The 17,418-nt window shown below is 47.6% G+C and overlaps 1 protein-coding gene across 2 annotated transcripts in view; it reads right to left on the bottom strand.

The window, feature by feature from the left end:
• The window catches only part of LRRK1 (leucine rich repeat kinase 1), a 74,824-nt gene that overhangs the window by 13,536 nt on the left and 43,870 nt on the right, over positions 1–17,418 (bottom strand). For both annotated transcript variants that reach the window (XM_059858645.1, XM_059858646.1), the window contains exons 17-28: positions 15,416–15,588; positions 13,317–13,437; positions 12,916–13,075; positions 12,034–12,310; positions 8,928–9,099; positions 7,396–7,559; positions 6,101–6,240; positions 4,433–4,682; positions 2,834–3,000; positions 1,554–1,751; positions 616–893; positions 236–430 (exon numbers count right to left, since the gene is read on the bottom strand). In XM_059858645.1, coding sequence (XP_059714628.1) covers positions 236–430; positions 616–893; positions 1,554–1,751; positions 2,834–3,000; positions 4,433–4,682; positions 6,101–6,240; positions 7,396–7,559; positions 8,928–9,099; positions 12,034–12,310; positions 12,916–13,075; positions 13,317–13,437; positions 15,416–15,588 — 2,295 coding nt within the window. The remainder of the gene's footprint in view (positions 1–235; positions 431–615; positions 894–1,553; positions 1,752–2,833; positions 3,001–4,432; positions 4,683–6,100; positions 6,241–7,395; positions 7,560–8,927; positions 9,100–12,033; positions 12,311–12,915; positions 13,076–13,316; positions 13,438–15,415; positions 15,589–17,418) is intronic.

Below are 17,418 nucleotides of genomic sequence, written 5' to 3'. Positions count from 1 at the left end.
CTTACTGCCATAGACATCAAGAGACCTTCAAGCCACCACAGATGTCTAAGGCCACAAATCTGTCATCATTTCATTCATAAAACTCTCATTTAAGTCAACAGAAATTCTGGGCCAAATCAGCAGGAGGGGTAAACGGGCAATGGAGCTGTTGTGCTGCACCAGGAGCAAGCTCAGCCCTCCTGCACAAAGAGGGCAGCCAGCTCAGAGAACATGGCTCAGGAGGGTGGTCTTGTACCTTCTCTGGCTTAGTGTCCCAGCACTCCATCATGAGTGCCTGCATCCTGTAGAGCTGCACCTCCTCGGGCTGCCCCAGGACAGGACGGATCCCTTTGGACAGCTTCTTTGCAATCTGGAGCTGGTGGTGTCCCAGCACAGGCCGCTGCCCGGACAGCAGCTCATACAGGACCATCCCATAGGAGAACATGTCCACCTGGAGCCAGAAACAGAGGGAAAATCAGGGAGGGCTCTGTTGGCGGGTGGAGAGGAGAGCAAGGCAGGCACAGTGGGAAAGCCAGTGCCAGCCCCCACGTACCGAGAAGGGAACTGAGCCATGGGACGGTGCCAGCCCCCCAGTGCCACCACAGGGCTGCCCCACAGCCTCCCCCAGTCAGTCACCTTCTCGTCGTAGACGATGCGGGGCCGGATCTCGGGCGCCTGGTAGCCCGGTGTGCCCTCCACGCCCAGCGCGCCCTCGTGGAACGACTGCCGCGAGATGCCGTAGTCGGAGAGCTTGATGTTCACGTGCTCCCTGACGTCCAGGGACCACACCAGGATGTTGTCCGACTTGAGGTCGCAGAAGATGATGTTCTTCTTGTGCAGGTAGGCCAGGCCGGTGGCGATCTGGTAGGCTATTTTGTGTGTCAGCATGTGTCCCAGCGGCACAAAGGAGGACCCTGGCACAAAGGAACAGCCCGACTCCAGCTCCTGGAATTGCCATGACTGCTGCTTCTTCCCCCTCTCTCCTTCTCTTTTTAACTCCAGAGCAATAGCTGACAACCTTTTGAAACATCACTCAATGCCACCATTTGAAATTACACTGTTTGTGTTACTGTACGTGTCTGACAGTCCTATTAGATTCTTTTTTTAAATCCTTTCACTCCTAGGCCACTAAATCTTCTGGTGAAAATAACTGTTTGACTGAAAGTTGACATGAAGCCAAGGTGCCAAGAGGGTCAGATGGCCTCAACTTATCATGGAATTAGTGTTGTTCATTTGACAATGACAGCAATACAGATAATTATGAGATAATTTAGAGTACCAGACACCCATCTGCAGGGGGAAAAACACAGCACCATCCACTCAGCACTGAAGAGAGATGCACTCCGTATTAATTTGCAGAGAAATTGAAAATCCAGGTCTCCAAAGCAGCTTTGAGAATCCCGAGCATCAATTTTTACTAGGTTCCCAAAAGCATAATATAAGAACAATTCCATCCCTCCCACTTCCCGTAGTCTGGGGAAAAAAAAAAAATCCTCTCCAGCAAATCAAGCAGTAATTTAAACACCACTGAGCATTTGTCAGTGGGAGAGGGGTGGGGGAGAGGCTGGCTTTACCTTTGGAGTTCTCGGCCAGGACGGTGGTGAGGCTGCCCAGCGGGGCCAGCTCCAGGGCGAAGCAGAGCGGGTGGATGCTGATGCCGATGAGGGACACGATGCAGGGGTGCTGCAGGGAGTGCAGCATGCTGGCCTCCTGCCGGAACTCTGAGAAGTTCTTCATGGCATCCATGGCCCGCAGGTGCTTCAACATGGTATCTGGCAAGACACACAACCCCCCCTCTTCTCACTGCCCAGCTCAGGAAACGAGTCACAAACTCTCTGGGAGGTGATCACCGAGCGAGGGCTGCAGCAGGAAGGCAGCTGGTGGGATTATGTCGACAGCGAGGCTTTAAGTTGAATCCTTTTGCTGATGCATGAGCCACTAAGAGACACTGGCTATAAGCAGGATCTGTCTGGTGCCTCAGGAAGCAGGAGCTCCCTTGGTCCTTAAACACCAGGCTCAGGCGTGGCTGGCACTTGCTGTTCTCACACATCCCCTGGATGACTTTGGAAAACCTGTGCTGTGCTCCTCCCAGCAGGGACTCTGTGTAGATGGCACACTGCAGACCCTTTGCTGGAAGGGCTCTTCCCTACAGTTTCCCAGCTTCCCTGCCAGAGGAGACCCATCACAATAATGGTCCTGCTGCCACAGCACACCCTGGGCTGCTCAGGCAGGTCGGCTCTTCTCGAAGCTAATTTGTCACTGGGACAGCAGCTGGCCTCCTCCCCAGCTCAGGGATTCACCACATCCTCCCCTGACAAAAATGAGGAATGTGAGGCACTTTCTCCTTTCCTCTGTCCATGGACTGAGGCTCTGCTGGAAAGCTGGGCTCCACAGGAGCCCATCCCTGCCTGGAGAAGCTGGTGGGCTCAGAAGGATTCCCGGTTTGCTTTCTCCAGCTGCTGGCACAGAGAGGGTAAAACACTAATTCAGAGGTGGAGACTCACAAGTCCTCAGCACAAACCCACACTTCTCATGGCCAAATAGTGTGGGAAGAGGAGCTGAAATCTCATCTCCCTTCCCAATCAATGGCTTTGCCTTGGCACCCTATAAATCCAACCTCTGATTTGCAGGAGAGAAGCCTCCTGCAGAGCCAGTGACCTTCATCACTACAAATGCTCATGAAGAACTCTCAGATGCATCCTCCTCCTCCTCCACTGAAACCCATTAGTTTTGCTATCTATTTCCATGCTGTGTTCAATCAGGTGCTGTCAGCACTTTGCAGACTCTTTGTTCTCAGCTTGGGATCCCAGATTGCAGATTCCCAGATTCCTGACACCAAATCTGTGCACTGTACCTGCAGCTGAAGTGGGAGAACCCTTGCATTTTTTAATCTGAAATCTCTTCACAGCCACTGGTTTTCCTTGGTATCGTGCCCGATATATAACAGTTCCACTTCCACCCTGGCCAAGAACGTTGTTTTCATTTTCACTGCATTCCAGTTTGCTATTTTCCAGGAACAGTCTGCCAAACAGAAATTGGGGGTTTTTAATTAAAGTTTCAAAGATGTGGTAAATTAATGATTTTAATGTGATTTCCATTTTCACAAATGCCTAACAGGTTCTTGCCTTATCTACCAAGAGGACTGGATCACCTGAACTGCCTTGGTCATCTCAGAGCACTCCATGCTGGCTCACATTGTTCAACAGATTTCTCACAGAAAATAGTAATTTGAGCAAAGAAGTACAAAAGGCTTTTTACTAATTTATCCCATAAGAATCAAACAGATCTGGAAAGCACATAAGCTCCTTTTCCAAGCAGATGACACAGGTACTGATACTTGTACTACTTATCTGTATTAATGGATTTTTGGTTTTTTTGCTTCATTTACCTCCTGTTCCTCTTTTTTTCCACCGAGGCAGGACAGGATGTTTATGAACAGCCCCACACTCTGAAACCTGATTATTCAAATCAGCTTAGTGTTCCCAGGCTGCAATTCATCATTTCCCCACTCTCCCAGAGACTACTTTTACAGCTGTTCACACTTCAAACATCTCCACTCGCCTCGCACCTGCCAAATAAATCTGCAGGAGATAACAGTGTGAGGAGGGCTGGTGTGATGAGCTGATGGGGTGTTTGCCCAGAAAAATGACCCCAACAAAGCAAGAGGGGCCAGTGAGAGCACAGAGAGCTCCCACAGCAGCCAACAGGACAGCCTGGTCCAGAGGTCCTGTGATTCTGCACTGGGCATTCAGAGGTCTGAGAGAGCAGGAGCCAAAGGGGACATTGCTCTGCTTGTCCTGCCTGCTCTGGGGTCTGCTCTGCACACTGAGTAATGAGGGGTATAAGACTGAGCCCATCTGGGAATGCAGTTAAGCAGCTTAAAGTTTTGGCAGTGTTGCTGTGGGTAGGGAAGAACTCCTTCAGCTGTTCAGGGCTGCCACACACCCAACACATCCAGCAGCCCTCAGCCAAGCAGGAGCCCCAGCTCAGTGTGAGTTCCCCTGTGGTGTCCATAAACTCACTCACCTACAGGCCCTTACAAAATTAAGGCCATTTTAGTGCCAATTTTGTGATGCAGCAGCACTTCCTTTTTGTTTTGCCACATTAAAATCTCCTTTTGTGGGATCCCAGAAAGGCTCCAACTACAGAAAGTCCTGGCCAGAGTTCTGGGCAATGCAGGACAGCTGTGGCTTTAAAAAGGGACTTTCACATTGCACCACAGGGATCTCAAAGGATCTCTGGTGTGATGACTCGGTCAGCACACAGATATTGTCTAAGCAAGTTGCTGAACACCAGGGGTGCAGCTCAGGATGAACTGCCAGAGCACGGAGGGAGAGCAGATGGATTTGTTTCCTGTGGTCAGCACGTCCCTCCAGCAGAGGCGACTCAGGAAAAGTGCCCAACCAAATCACGCAGGTACACTGAAACTCAACCAAAGGCTATCACACGTTACCTGGCAGGAAAATCAGTCATGAAAAGCTCTGGGACCAGCTCTTGGAGCGACACGGGGATGTCAGGGTGGTTAGGACACGTGATGTAGTCCAGCTCGATGGCGGTCAGGACGCAATCCTCCATGTTGAAGTACTGCGCGTCCTCCGCCCTCTCGCCGCCCTCGCGCTGCTCCGGCCCGGCAGCTGCACAGATGTGGCAGGGCACATACTGCTCCATCAGCAACGTGCCATCGCTCTCTGTGGCTGTGAGGGCTTCAGAGAGAGCAAACAAACAGGAAACCACGTCACCACGGCAGCTGAGAGGGAAGAACAGCTCCGAGTGCATTCCAGTGTCCGCAGCACGACCTGGATCCACCGGCTGGGAACGGTCACGCTCACACAGAGCAGTTTGCTGCAGGGTACTGACTGGAACAGAAAATAGCTTTGCAAAGTAGACAGGGACAGTGCTGGGGAGACAGGGCTGTGGACATAACCCAACACTCACCCTACTCTGGTCACAGGTAATGCACAGGCTTGTGAGGTAGATGTACTCAGGACCAGCAAAAATTAGAGATGTGTGAATAAAGGAATGGAGAGACCCTTCTGCTTGCTGGGTGTCTCTGTCTCTGCCTAGGCTGCAAACTGCCGGATGGCTGGAAGTGGGAATGGGGTTGGGAGCAGGCTGGCAGGCACAGCACACGGAGCCCAGGCTCAGCACTCACCTGCAGCACCCAGGCTGGGAACACAGGTCCTGTGGGCTCCCTCATGGGCAACGTGTTCAGCCCCTCCAGGGGAAACGTGGGTTCTACCACGACTAAGCCCTTGGGAGGTTCACACCTCTCCTATAACTACAGAGAGATTTTGTGGTGACAGGCTCTATTAAATGCCCACAATTAGTCAGGGTGAACACAGGCTGCAGCCTTTGAAGTAATGGCTCTTCTCAAGCTTCACTGATTAACTTTAGCATTATTTTAATCCAAAGGCAAATAAAATGTTCTTTTATCTTCAGAACACATAGAACGTGAGTATGTGAGAGTGCACCACTGTTTCCTCCACAGAGCCTCCAATTAAAAGACTCTGGCACTGCTTTCTCGACCAGGGTAGGACGACAAAGGGCACTTCAGATTTTGTTTTGGTTTCAAACAAAGTGTATTGGGGTTGCAAAGAGCCTGCTGGGTAACAGCAGGATTTGTGCTGAGCACAGGAAAAGCAGCTGCAGGAGTCAAGGAAGTTACTTTGGCATGGAGTCCTTGGTACCATATTCACTCAAGCCTCTCACATCAGAATTTTGTAACTCATAGAAAGTTAGAAATGATGGGCAAATCCTCCTCCCAGCTGATGCCAAAATGAGTTCAAGGGACAGCACCAACCAGTTTGGGCCAAATCCTGCCCCTGCTACGAGCACTGGATGAATCTTTTGAACTCCTGCAGGTCCTGTTTGAACTGCAATGTTTCACCTGTGTTGCTGTGACAGACAGACTGGAAGACACAAAGTCTAGACCAAAGGGTGTTGGCAACTAATCTTGATCTGTCTGCAGGTTTATTAGCTTTTATCAAATGTTATTGGCTTGAGACTGTCAGAGCCTGAGGGGTCTTCAATTAACACACAATATTGTGCACCTGGAGAGCTCTGGCAAAGAACCCTCTGTTGAAAAGATGTAACACTGCACAGAAAATTAGAGTTCTCTTACCAGGGAACCACTGGTCTATCAAAGAGTTGACATGATCCGTGATGAATGCCATGGCTGAAAAGTCTCTCACTTCTGACTGGGAAATTATTTTTATTCCACCACTTTTTTTCTTTTTCCAGTTCACATCAGAAGACTCAACGCTGTGTGAGAAAGCCAAAAGACAGACCTGTGAAGCTTTCCTGAAGTATCAGTGTCAACAAACTTTCTTTCTGGCAGGAAACCTGAGTTACATAATAACACACAGTTCATAAGTCATCAAAACACAAAGCAATCTAGCTTCGAGGGTGATTTTTCAACTCAGTCTGTCCTGAAAATGACTTTCAGAAGAGAATTCTTGCACAGAAATGCCCGTTCCTCACAAAGGGTAAGTGCTATAGAAGGTCAGGACTAGGGAAAACTGTGGCCTAAGCAAGCTGAGTATGACAGAGAGCTTTGACAGAAATGCCCCATACAGAATGATGGAAGGTTGGGAGTTGTAAAATCTGTAATAAAATTCCAGTGGAATAATACTGGTATTTCCAGAAACCGTTAGGAAAAGTTTATGAACACCATTTTTGCACAATTCCCATGAAAGTGTAACTCCCTGAAATACATGGGTAGCTAACAGCATGACCACTACCACCGTCCAGAATTTAGGATTCCAGCCTGTGGTTTGCAGTGTCTGGGTGCAAGTCTCTACTGAGCTTGGAAACTTGGGAAGATCACTGCTTCCTTCTGGCCTCCAACCATGCAGCAGCACCAATGGTTCCTCCCTGTCTTGCCAGTGACTGAAGGAGAAAAGTCTTAAATGTCTGCATTTGTGAAACAACATGGACAGGAGGTTTTCCCCAGGCTGGCAGCCAGCAGACATTCTGCCTTGGCCAGGTTGAGGCACTTGCCCACAGTCCCTGCTGCACAGAAGCACCTCCATTGACCTGGATTACTGCCACGCAGTGGTGAAGTTTTAGGATTCAGTGGAAAACTCATTGAGGTAAGGAAATCTTTGCATGTGAAAAGCACAATTTTAAGCTGCCAGACCCCCACTCTGAATTTCACTTTCTGTTCTCAGTCCTCTTTCAATTTGTGGCTGCAACAGCAGATAAGGTTGATACATTCAGACCTGCCAAATAATCAGTTATTCGCCATTTTTGTCAGCAGTTGTTACCAGGTGAATTACGTCCATTAGAAGAGCCTCCTCTTCTCCTGATGAGGGAGCACACAGCCTGGGTGAGGCCCATTCATCTCCATTCAGCTGATGTGTCTCACACACTCTATTAGTCCCCTGTCACACATGCTGCATTATGAACACAAATTACCTAAGATAGCCTCCATCAAAGGTAACGAACAGACCTTCCTGCCAGTAAACCGTGTGAGTCCTTTTGACTCGGAACGTGCTGCAGCGGTTCCTTTGCGTGCCTGTGAAGCTGTAGATGGTCACCTTTTTGTTCCTTGTCTTGGTGTTCTTCTTGTTTTCAAAGAGCTGAAACAAGCAGAAAAGCATGAAAATCGTGCTGAAGTTTCTCGTAAGGATGTTTTAATCGGGCAAGAAAGTGATTTCTTTTTTTGGCTTTCACAGGTGCTGTTGTACCTTTTCCAATAAAAGTGACTTGTGCTCATATAAAATTTTGTGATGGAATGGAAATACTCGTGGTAAAATTGGTTTTTCCACAGTGGAAATCTTTTTCATGCCACTCAGAAAAGAACAATTTCATATCAGCGCACAAAGCTAATTCTGTAACTGTGACATTTGCTGTATTTATTCTGCATTCACAAAAGTCTTATAAACCTAAAGCACTAAATGTTCTAGTGAATGATGAAGTCTGCCCTCAATGCAGAGAGTTAACTTTTCCACCTGTTTTAGTGGGAGGAAGATGGCTCTTCTCCAAGACACTTCAAACCAGCAAAATGTATTTCTGTTTTAAAACCAAGAAGTTAATCTGCAGGACTCCGCTGTACTCATTGCTCCAACATTTATTTGCCTGCAGACAGGTCTGACGCCTGGCATCCTTTCCACTCCCTTCATGAGGACTGGATGAAACCCCTAGGAAAGGTGCTCTAGGATTATGTAGTGCCCAGGAGGATGTAAGCAAGGGGTTGCCAAGACACCCCGTTAAAAGAGGGAAAGTTATTACATGGCTGGAGAAGCCTGGAACACAGATGACCTTCCAAAAACAGTATCATGTGTTCCATGTTCTGTACATCACTGACAGACCACAGTTTAATGGAGAGCTGCTAAGAAGATAGCAGAGCAGACTATAAATATTTTGCAGATATTTATGAAAGTTTCAGATAGAAACTGCTGCAAACACATCTGCAACAACATCAAAATTCACTGGGTTCTCAGAACCTTGCAAACACTACTTTAATGTCACTCACAGCACTTGCACTAACAGGGTGCCTCATTAAGGCAACAGTCCTGTAATTTTCTTCCCATTTATACCCATGGAGATTCAGATATTTGGCTTTGCTGGAGCTATTCCAGATCTCCTCTGGCAAAGCTGTGAGGGAGTCTGGCCTGGTGGAATGGTCATGGACAAGAGCCGCAGGCAGAACTCCAATTACTTGTAATTGGAAGATGCTGGAGGAACCGAGACCTTCCAGGGGATCACGTTATAAAGAGGCTGTGGAGAACTCAGGTTTTCTCCCCCAGTGCCAATTTGTCGTTCTCAATGACACCTACTGCAAAAACAGAATCAGACTTTGAGTGCAGAGCCTCGCCTCTCCCCGCTTACTCAAACAATGTTACTGCAGTCTGCGACAGAAGCGAGCGGGATGCGAACAGACATCCCACTTACACTGAACCCCTTCAGCTGTCTGCTTTTGTTTGCAGACAGACACAGTAACCTACCTGGAGGTCCATCTCTGCCAGGCTAATTAACATCCGGGCTATGAACCTCTGCCAGAAGCCAACAGGGACAAAACTCATCTTGAAGACCCTCTGGACCGTGTTTGCGGTCTGGTGGCAGAGCCCGTGGATATCTAACGCCGGCTTGGTAGGAAGCAGATGAGGGAGGAGGTAGCTGAAACACATCAAGTTCAACAGCTCAGATTTTAGCTACAGCTTTTAACAGTGAGTACATTGTTACCAGATAATAGGGCGATTCAGTCTCCAAAGAGATTTTTAATGGCACAGCCTACTGCATATAAAAAAGCTTTTAGACTAAAACGCTGCAGCAATACATGGAGAAATTAATTTACACTATGAAAGCAAGCAGAGGCAAAACAGACATTACATAATTCAGCCAGGGCTATTGGAAAGGGCTAAAATTGATGTAATGAGCATTTGTGTACTCACAAATTAAATGCATTAAAATATAAGAGTCATTAGAACAGCTGTGATGTCAGGACTCATTTTTTTGGTACTATTTTGCCCTGGTAGTAAGCAGGGAATTAGAGCTGTGGAACAGGAGATCAGTGCAAAAACAACCTCCAGCAGCTCAGGTTCTGTAAGCCCAGAAGTGGGGGAAAGGAGTTTCAGGCTGCAGGGACTGGGCTGCTCTGCCTCAACCCAGCCCCAGAATGAGAGCACCCCATGGGTCAGCATGACAGGGATTCCTGCTGCTCCACCCTGCAGCTGATGGATCCCTGTCACATCCCTGACAAACCCCTAGAGCAAGAGCTGTTGCCAGCAGAGAAATCTCTCGTCTAGCTCAGATTCCTCTGCAATCAGATTATTAGGTGCTTTGCCCAAGTGTGAAGGAGACTTGATGCTATCTGCGCTTGACCAGTCAGCAGTAACGGGGTTATGCTGCTGTAGGGGACCCCAACGTTTTCAAATCATTTTCAGATCTCCCAGGAATCCCAGAATATTCATTTGTCTTGATCTTTCATATTTGGGAAGTTAAACGTCCTGGAACACTGCAACTGTTTTGAAAACCATGAGCTTATGGCTTTCAATACTTGCCAGCAAATCTCCTGTCAGTGATGCTCTTCTGTACCAAACACATCCCAGGACGCCTGTACAATCTAAAACGTTATTTGCTTATAAGCAGACACACTGCTGCTTTATCAGTGCTGAGCCTGAGAAAATGTGTTGGCATCTGGGGCTCATCGTTGACGGGCACAACGACAGCAGCAAGGCACGTGGCCAAGAGACCTGACCAAAATAACACTGGCAGGGACTAGACACAACCAGAACTAATGCTGGGTCCGAATCCACTGCTTTAAAGAATCCACTGCCTCTAATGTTTTCTCTCTAGCAGCTGCAGCATTCTGTAAAATCTGAAACATCAGCTCAGAAAAAACGGCCATCATTAGACAACAGCTCTCTCCATATGTCACACGTGATGACATATTACATGATCAAATTATCTGTTCCATGAAACATCTTTGGAATGTAAAACTGGCAAAAGTTTCAATTATAAATTCCAGTAAGAATGGTCACGCTTTTAAGTATATTTTAAGAAGTAGAACACAGCTAAGTTACATGCACCTTAGGCAGAAAAGCAGAGTGCAACAAACTAAAACTTGCTCTATAAAAGTAGTGGATGCATAATCAGACAGCTAATAAATTTTCCCCAGCACATCCAAGAAAAGGTCTAGGAGTATAAGAAGGGCCAGTGAGGCCCTTCTGGGCCACAACTATCTAGTGGATTATAACACAGATGGTGATTCGACGCTATTGAACAACAGCCAATGCAAATTTTGAAAATATGTGAAACATGCCCCCATCCACCCTTTCAGAACAGAAACTGGCAGCTGCTTTCTCTACTGACTGCACAGAAACCCTATCTGGCAATCTAGACAATAATTGCAGCAGCACAGTAACAAATAACTGCTCTGTGTCTGGCTAGTACATTAAATTAATCCAACCTGCTATAGCTACAGCCCGTCAGTGGGAAGAATATTCTGCTAATGTGGCTTGGATCGCTGAGAAAAACATTGGGCAGGCCATGAAAAAGCAGTTTCCTTGTTCCTGAGGCACAGACAATGTAATTGCCCTGGTGAAAAATGGCAGATAGTGACAAGGAGTCCAAAAGGCATTTTGGACTGAGCAGAAACATTGGTGCTTTATCTGTGTTAAGCCTGAGAAAATTTGTTGGCATCCGGGACTGGATAAGTGACAGGCATAATGACAGCACAGAGAATGCTGCACTTGTGCTGGCATTCAGAGCTCCCCCGAGGCTCAGGGCGATGCAGCCGCGCTGTCCTGCAAGGGCAAGGAAGTGAAATGCAAATGCCACATCAAAAGTGCAGCACAGCTCTGGGCTCACCGCTAGCCCAACAACAGGCTGTCGCCAAGCAGATGGCAGAGAGAAAAATCGCAGGGAACTCTGCCCAGAGGAAAAGGGACTGGGGGGCAGAGGGGAGGAGGACTCATTAACATTTAAAGAGAAGGAGGTTTCTTAGACCATTTCTAGGAAAACTATTGATCAACACCTATTGAGGTTAAAAATCAAGTAAATCACATTGCCGCTGCAGCTACGCTTTCCTGATTTCACCAGGAATAAAACGCTGCTATTTCAGGGCTGACACAAGTATTGATTACCCAAAGTTTTCTGCCATGCTGAAGTGAGGATCCTTCACTGGAAACAGATGACTCCAGCCCATCTATATTTCAGGCCTGGCAGCCGTGGCCTCACATCCTCTCCCGGCTGCAGCTGCGCCGGCTGAGCCCTTACAGCTTCCACCTGCTCGTGGCCACATCCCCGGCGGTGTCACTGCCCCTCCGGGCTGGTGGCTGAGCCTGTCACAGCCTCAATGCACCCAGTGGACAAAGACTGCTCTGGGAAGGCTTTCACACAGGCTGGTTTGGCCCAGAGAATGCTCAGTTCAGGAAATACAGCCCAAATAGATGGGTGCTTTCCATGACACTGCTGAATGCTCTCAGACATTTTCTCAGCACAAGAACCCTGTCAAGACAACCACTCAGACTGGCAAAGCCTGTTAATATTCACTGACTAAATGGCCATTTTTTCTCCAGCCTGACTAAACCTCTCTAGTTATCAACATACCTGTTATTGGCCACAGGCAGGGCGATCTCAAACTTGGCCAAGAACTGGAAGTACTGCTCTTCGGTCTGCTCGGTGAAACCCGTCCCAACCAGCAGCATCCTGAGGTCCTCTGCTCTGATGACTCCATTCTTAGCTACAGACTTGGAGCTCTTGATGTTGAAAATCCTCTGCAGACACTCTGAGAGCCAGACAGGGTCAAGGAAGTAGAGGTTCCTCAGGCCATGGCTCGTGTCCGGGAAGTGCAGGAGTGTCCCTGTTTCTATGAGAAAATTAATGGCTGCAAAAAAGTAAAGAATTGGGGATTAGCAATAGATCAGCATTAGGAAACCACAGAAGTGCAGAAGAGTAAGACTATGAGGCAGTTTGTGCAGTTTTATGCATTCCAGACACAGCCAGCACACAGCCAAGCCAAGAGAGTAACATCTATCTGAGGAGTGCTGCTATCTGACACTCCACTTGTAAAACCCACATCTCACTTCTTCACAGCCAGTATTTCTGTCCCCACGACACCTCCCCTTCACCCTCCTCCTGTCATCTTCACAGGGAAGGGCTCTCCCTGCCTCCTGTAGAGCAAGGCCTCCATAAAGATCATAAGACTGGGGACCTACAGAGAAGCCAGACTTGAAACTATGGCAACCCTCACTCTACACAGACGAGAAATGAGACACAGCTTGTCAAAAAAAAAAAAAAAATTATATCAGTAACCTCAGACCACCTTAGAAACTTCCCAGTCCTGTCCCCAAAGTCCCACTACTAATTTTATATCTTACCAATTTTCAAAGTCACCTCTACACTGGTGGAATTTGTATTTACTATTTGTGGAACATTTCAATTGGACATACATATTAATTTCCAAGAAATGACTGGTCTGCTCTGACCTACCAGTTTGCAAGTCTTCATAGTCTTTGATATCATTTCCAGGTGTTTGCTCGATCATCAGCTCTATCTGTCTGTCTGTTAAATACTGCACATCATCATTTTGACTTCTTCTATGCTGTTCTGCAAGGACAGCTTCTTGGAGGCTGAGGTAACTCCTTGGTATCTGCAAGCCATGTGAGAAAATCAGCAGGATCAGGATCAGCCAGCAAGGGATGAACTGCCTGCCACCTTCCTTTCACGGGGATTTTTCAGTGCTGACTTTTCCCAGAGCCAGATTGCCATCTTAAATACTCACATGGCTCCTGCACCAACCCCTTACCCCATCAGTAACTCCTAAAGGTCACCTCCCAAGCCCCCCAAAAGCCCTGCTTTGGTAATGATTACCAAGACAGCCCAGTTCTCACCAATCTCCCTGCAAGTTTCTGGGAGCAAATTGAGCTGCCAACATCCTTCATGTTGCAGGTGACATGAAAAATCAGCTGCCGCAGTCCCTCGAGGCCTTCCAGAGTCTTACAGGAGAGCTCACTGCAAAAGTCATGCAAGGGGGAAGGTTATCAATCCTTATCAGCACACTGGCTTCCTTTCCAGGCTCACTTTCTCTTATCACTGACTTTAAATTTCCTGTGTCAGCTGAATGGGAGGAAGGCTGTCAGTGAGTATTTTTAGAATACTTTGGAGAAAACACAGAGTGGCCTGGAAAAGATGTACCAGGCCACATCTGTATTAGTCTAACCTCTGCTCTGTCTGCTTCACTCCCTGCACTGCTGTCCCCTGTGCACTGGGACGTCTGGGGACATCCCTGGCAGCCTGACCAAAGTCATCCCCCTCTGTCTCTCCAGAGCCACACACATCCTGGAAGGGGCTGTGGGGAGGAGGAGAACTCTGTGCCCCAGCGGCCTCTGGAGACAGGTCCAGTCCTCCCTGCCCCAGATCAAAGAGGCAGGATGATGACTACCAGACACCTTTTCCACCCTCATTCCGGTCCTTAATCAGCTGGATCCTCCAATCTGGGAATTGATGCTTAGATCCTAAAAGCTGGCCTTCATTATCTCTTCAACAGCTAAAAACCTGCTCTCTTCAACTCCTACTAGTTCTAATCTTTTTGTGGGCTGGATAAGAACAGTTCTGTTCCACTTTCCCCAACAAAGGGTCTTTCTAACTGATCCTACACATGTTCCCATGGCAGACAGAAAACGCTTCTCTAATGAAAATATGCTTTATCTTAAACCTCAGCCCTGCATGGCACTGGGAAGTGTGCAACTCACTGGGATGCTGGATGACCCTGACCACTGACAGAAGCACCCGGGGTCACCCACACAAGGATTTCACACTCCTCCAGCCCTAGAGCTTAATACCATGCTTATTCCAGGTGGATGATGGCATGTGGAGAGGCACAGGAGGAAAGAGGCATGAAATCAGGCTGGGAAGAAATGCAAGGGGAAAGGAAGGTGAAGAGAAATGTTCAGGATGCTTGTCAGAGGGAAAGAAAGTCCCCATGAGAAAGCATGATGGAGATTGTGTTGTGATGCTCTGAGGTGATGGCAAAAGAGGCTTGAGGTGACACAAAGTTTTCTCCATCTCATGGTGAGTTTTTGAGCCTCACAGTGGGTCCCTGGTGCTTCTTCTAATGGAGAAGAGCTGGCTGGGATGCCTGACACAGCTTGGGTTGCCTGACACGGGCTGGGATGCCTGACATGGGCTGGGATGCCTGACAGCACCTGCAGAGCAGTGTGTGGGAGGTCGGCTGATGCCTTTGCCAGGCAGCAGATGGGAAGTGCTGGGGACATCACAGTGCCCTTCCTCATTTGCCAGCTGCCACCTGCTCTTGCCCCAGGCAGATATTTTCACATTGTTTGGTGCCAGCTTGCTGCATCCACGTTCACCCCCTGGCTCACAGGCATGCTCCATTCCCAGCTGGAGCTGCCTCCTCTTCCCACGGGCATTCTCTTGGAGCAGTGTCAGACTGTATGGCCTGAGTGACACCCCCCTCCCAGGCAGCCCCAGCCCGCTGTTGTGACACTTGGAGATGGATGGGACAGGTTTGGACTGCCAGGGGCTTGGGGGACTGACCCCTCCTTGCCCAGCCACGTGAGCTGTGTTCCCACGTCAGGTACCACCCACAGGCTCCCCTCAGCAGAGGCCCTGGCACCCACCCTGTGACAGTCACGCTCTCACAGCATTAATTAGTCAATCTGCACCTTCTCCCCTTGTGACTAATGTGTCACCATTAAACAGTGAGGAACCTGAGTGAAGGGGGAGCAGTAAACAGGCTGGTCAAGGTCATGACTTTGGAGCTTCCAGCTCTCAGACTCATCATCAGCCCCCTGAGCAACACTGACCTTCTCTCTCATTATAATACATTATCTCAGTCAAAAATAGATGAAATGCAATGCTGACGAGCCTCTAAATTGGTTCCGTTGCCAAGGAGATCAAGTATCTCAAAATTGTTAAAAGTGTCATAAAATAAAGAGTGAGTGAACTTCACAAAGGCACGAGGACTCACTGCAGGTGCTTGAAGGTGATATCTGGGAAGCCAGTTGCTCTGGATCCAGAGGGAGAGCGACACAGAGCCAGGACATAGGCCCTCAGGGTTGCTATCCTCTCCACACGGAATTTTGTCTCAATCAAATCAAGGTGTGTTCCTACCACCAACACCACTGAGTTTGGAGCCTTGGCCTGCAAGAGAAAACACTGGCAGTGACCTCATCCAGTTTACATCAGTGAGGACAGGTGAAAAGTGTAGTATTTAAGAGGAGGGAGTCACACATTTCAATAAAATGGAATACATTTATACATTTATAAAATAAAGGCAATATATTGTGGCAGCTTGACAACAGCTACAAGTGATCAGGGTATCACAGAATTCTGCAGAGCATGGCTTAATCATCTGGTGCTACTGCAGAGCAGTAAACTGTCCCTTTGGGTTTTTACATCAGGGTTTAACATAAAAGGAGTTGCTGTGAGTCAGTGAAATGAAGGGAACCATGTCTGCCCACAGAACATTAACTTAACCTGCAGCCAGAAGATGTGAGATCCTGAAAAAGGCTAATCTGGAATGGATACCTGGGAAAGTCACACAAACTTTTTCACTGGAGGTACATGGAGAGATGAGATAAACTTCTAGAAAAGTCTCGATCTACTTAATCCTGAATCAGAACAAAGGAATGGATTAGGTGATCTCTTGGTTTCTTCCAACCCTTCCATGAGTGTATTATGACCCTGGAATGTATCCAGGGAAAATTCTGCCGCATACAATGGGATTGCACAGGCTTAAGCAGGGATCATTTGCCCATCCAAATGACTTTGACACAGAAGAATATTCAGAGGCAGAAAGATTTCTTTCTTTGCAGGCAATCCCTTTCCCTCCTGTGATGCCCACTGCAATCTCCCAACCTGAGTGACACAGCAAGCCCAGGAGTGGTGGCTGCACCAAGCCACACCAAAGGGCCCCCTGGCCCAGTGTGCTGCTGCTGGAGGCTCAGGGAGAGCACAGGCACAGGGCAGGATAGAGAGCTGCTCCCTGGTGTGTTATCCCAGCACCCAGCAGCCTGCAGCTCACTGACTGCCTCAGCATGAGGGAGGATCTCAGAATTAACAGCACTTGATGGAGTTTGCATTCACCAGTTTGTCTTTCCAATTTCTGGCGCCCCCAAGCACACTTTATTTCCAGTAAATTCCACAGGTTGGCCATCCAGTGTGTTTAAGAAACTTCCCATTGTTTGCTTCAAACTACAATTTCACTTGTTCTCTCCCAATTCTATTGTAAAGGATCATGAACAAAGACTCTCTTGTGGTTTTCTCCTTTCTACATACAGCCCTCTTTACTTTTCCCTTCTTTTAACCATCATGATCACATTTCTCTGCATTTTTCCTGATGTTACTATGTGCTTGCTGGGATGTATTAAGGACACATCATACCTTTTGGAAATAAAATAGTTTTCCCTTCAGCATTGTTACCTGGGTTTTTGATTGCTGCTGACCATTAATATTTCAACAATTACAAGATGTTTGTTTTTCAAGAGGCACCCATTTTTGTGCACTTAATGTTAAAACAATAATCAAATAATAAAGAGTCACAGACAACTATGAACATGGTGTTGGAAAAATGCAATGAATTCACTGCAGCTCTGAGCCTAAATCAGAGCTGGTTTGGAAATACTCTCCAGCTTACCTGAATCTAAAGTGTTAAAAATATAACCTCAAGACTAATGTGTGTCTAACTCACAGAAGAAAGAAAATGCTTCAAACCCCCCTTGGAGCACAGTGTGGTCAAACACTAATTCCAAAATAAGTATGTTCAGCCTTACTTAGCAAGGGTTTATAAATCAGCTTTTGTTTCGTTCTCTGCTGTGTGTGAGGGAGAACAAAGCAAATGATAAATTTAAACCATTAAATATAGCGATACGCCTACAGCGTAATGGAAAATGAATCCCAAATGCTGTGCAAAATTCATAGCTTGGGGAGCTTTTCAAAGCAGAGCAAAAAGAATCTGCAATATCACATATC

Source organism: Haemorhous mexicanus, chromosome 13, assembly GCF_027477595.1.
Source record: "Haemorhous mexicanus isolate bHaeMex1 chromosome 13, bHaeMex1.pri, whole genome shotgun sequence".
Lineage (NCBI taxonomy): Eukaryota > Metazoa > Chordata > Aves > Passeriformes > Fringillidae > Haemorhous > Haemorhous mexicanus.
The sequence above is the reverse complement of the archived record's forward strand: the minus strand, read 5'-3'. Positions and strand labels throughout refer to the sequence as shown.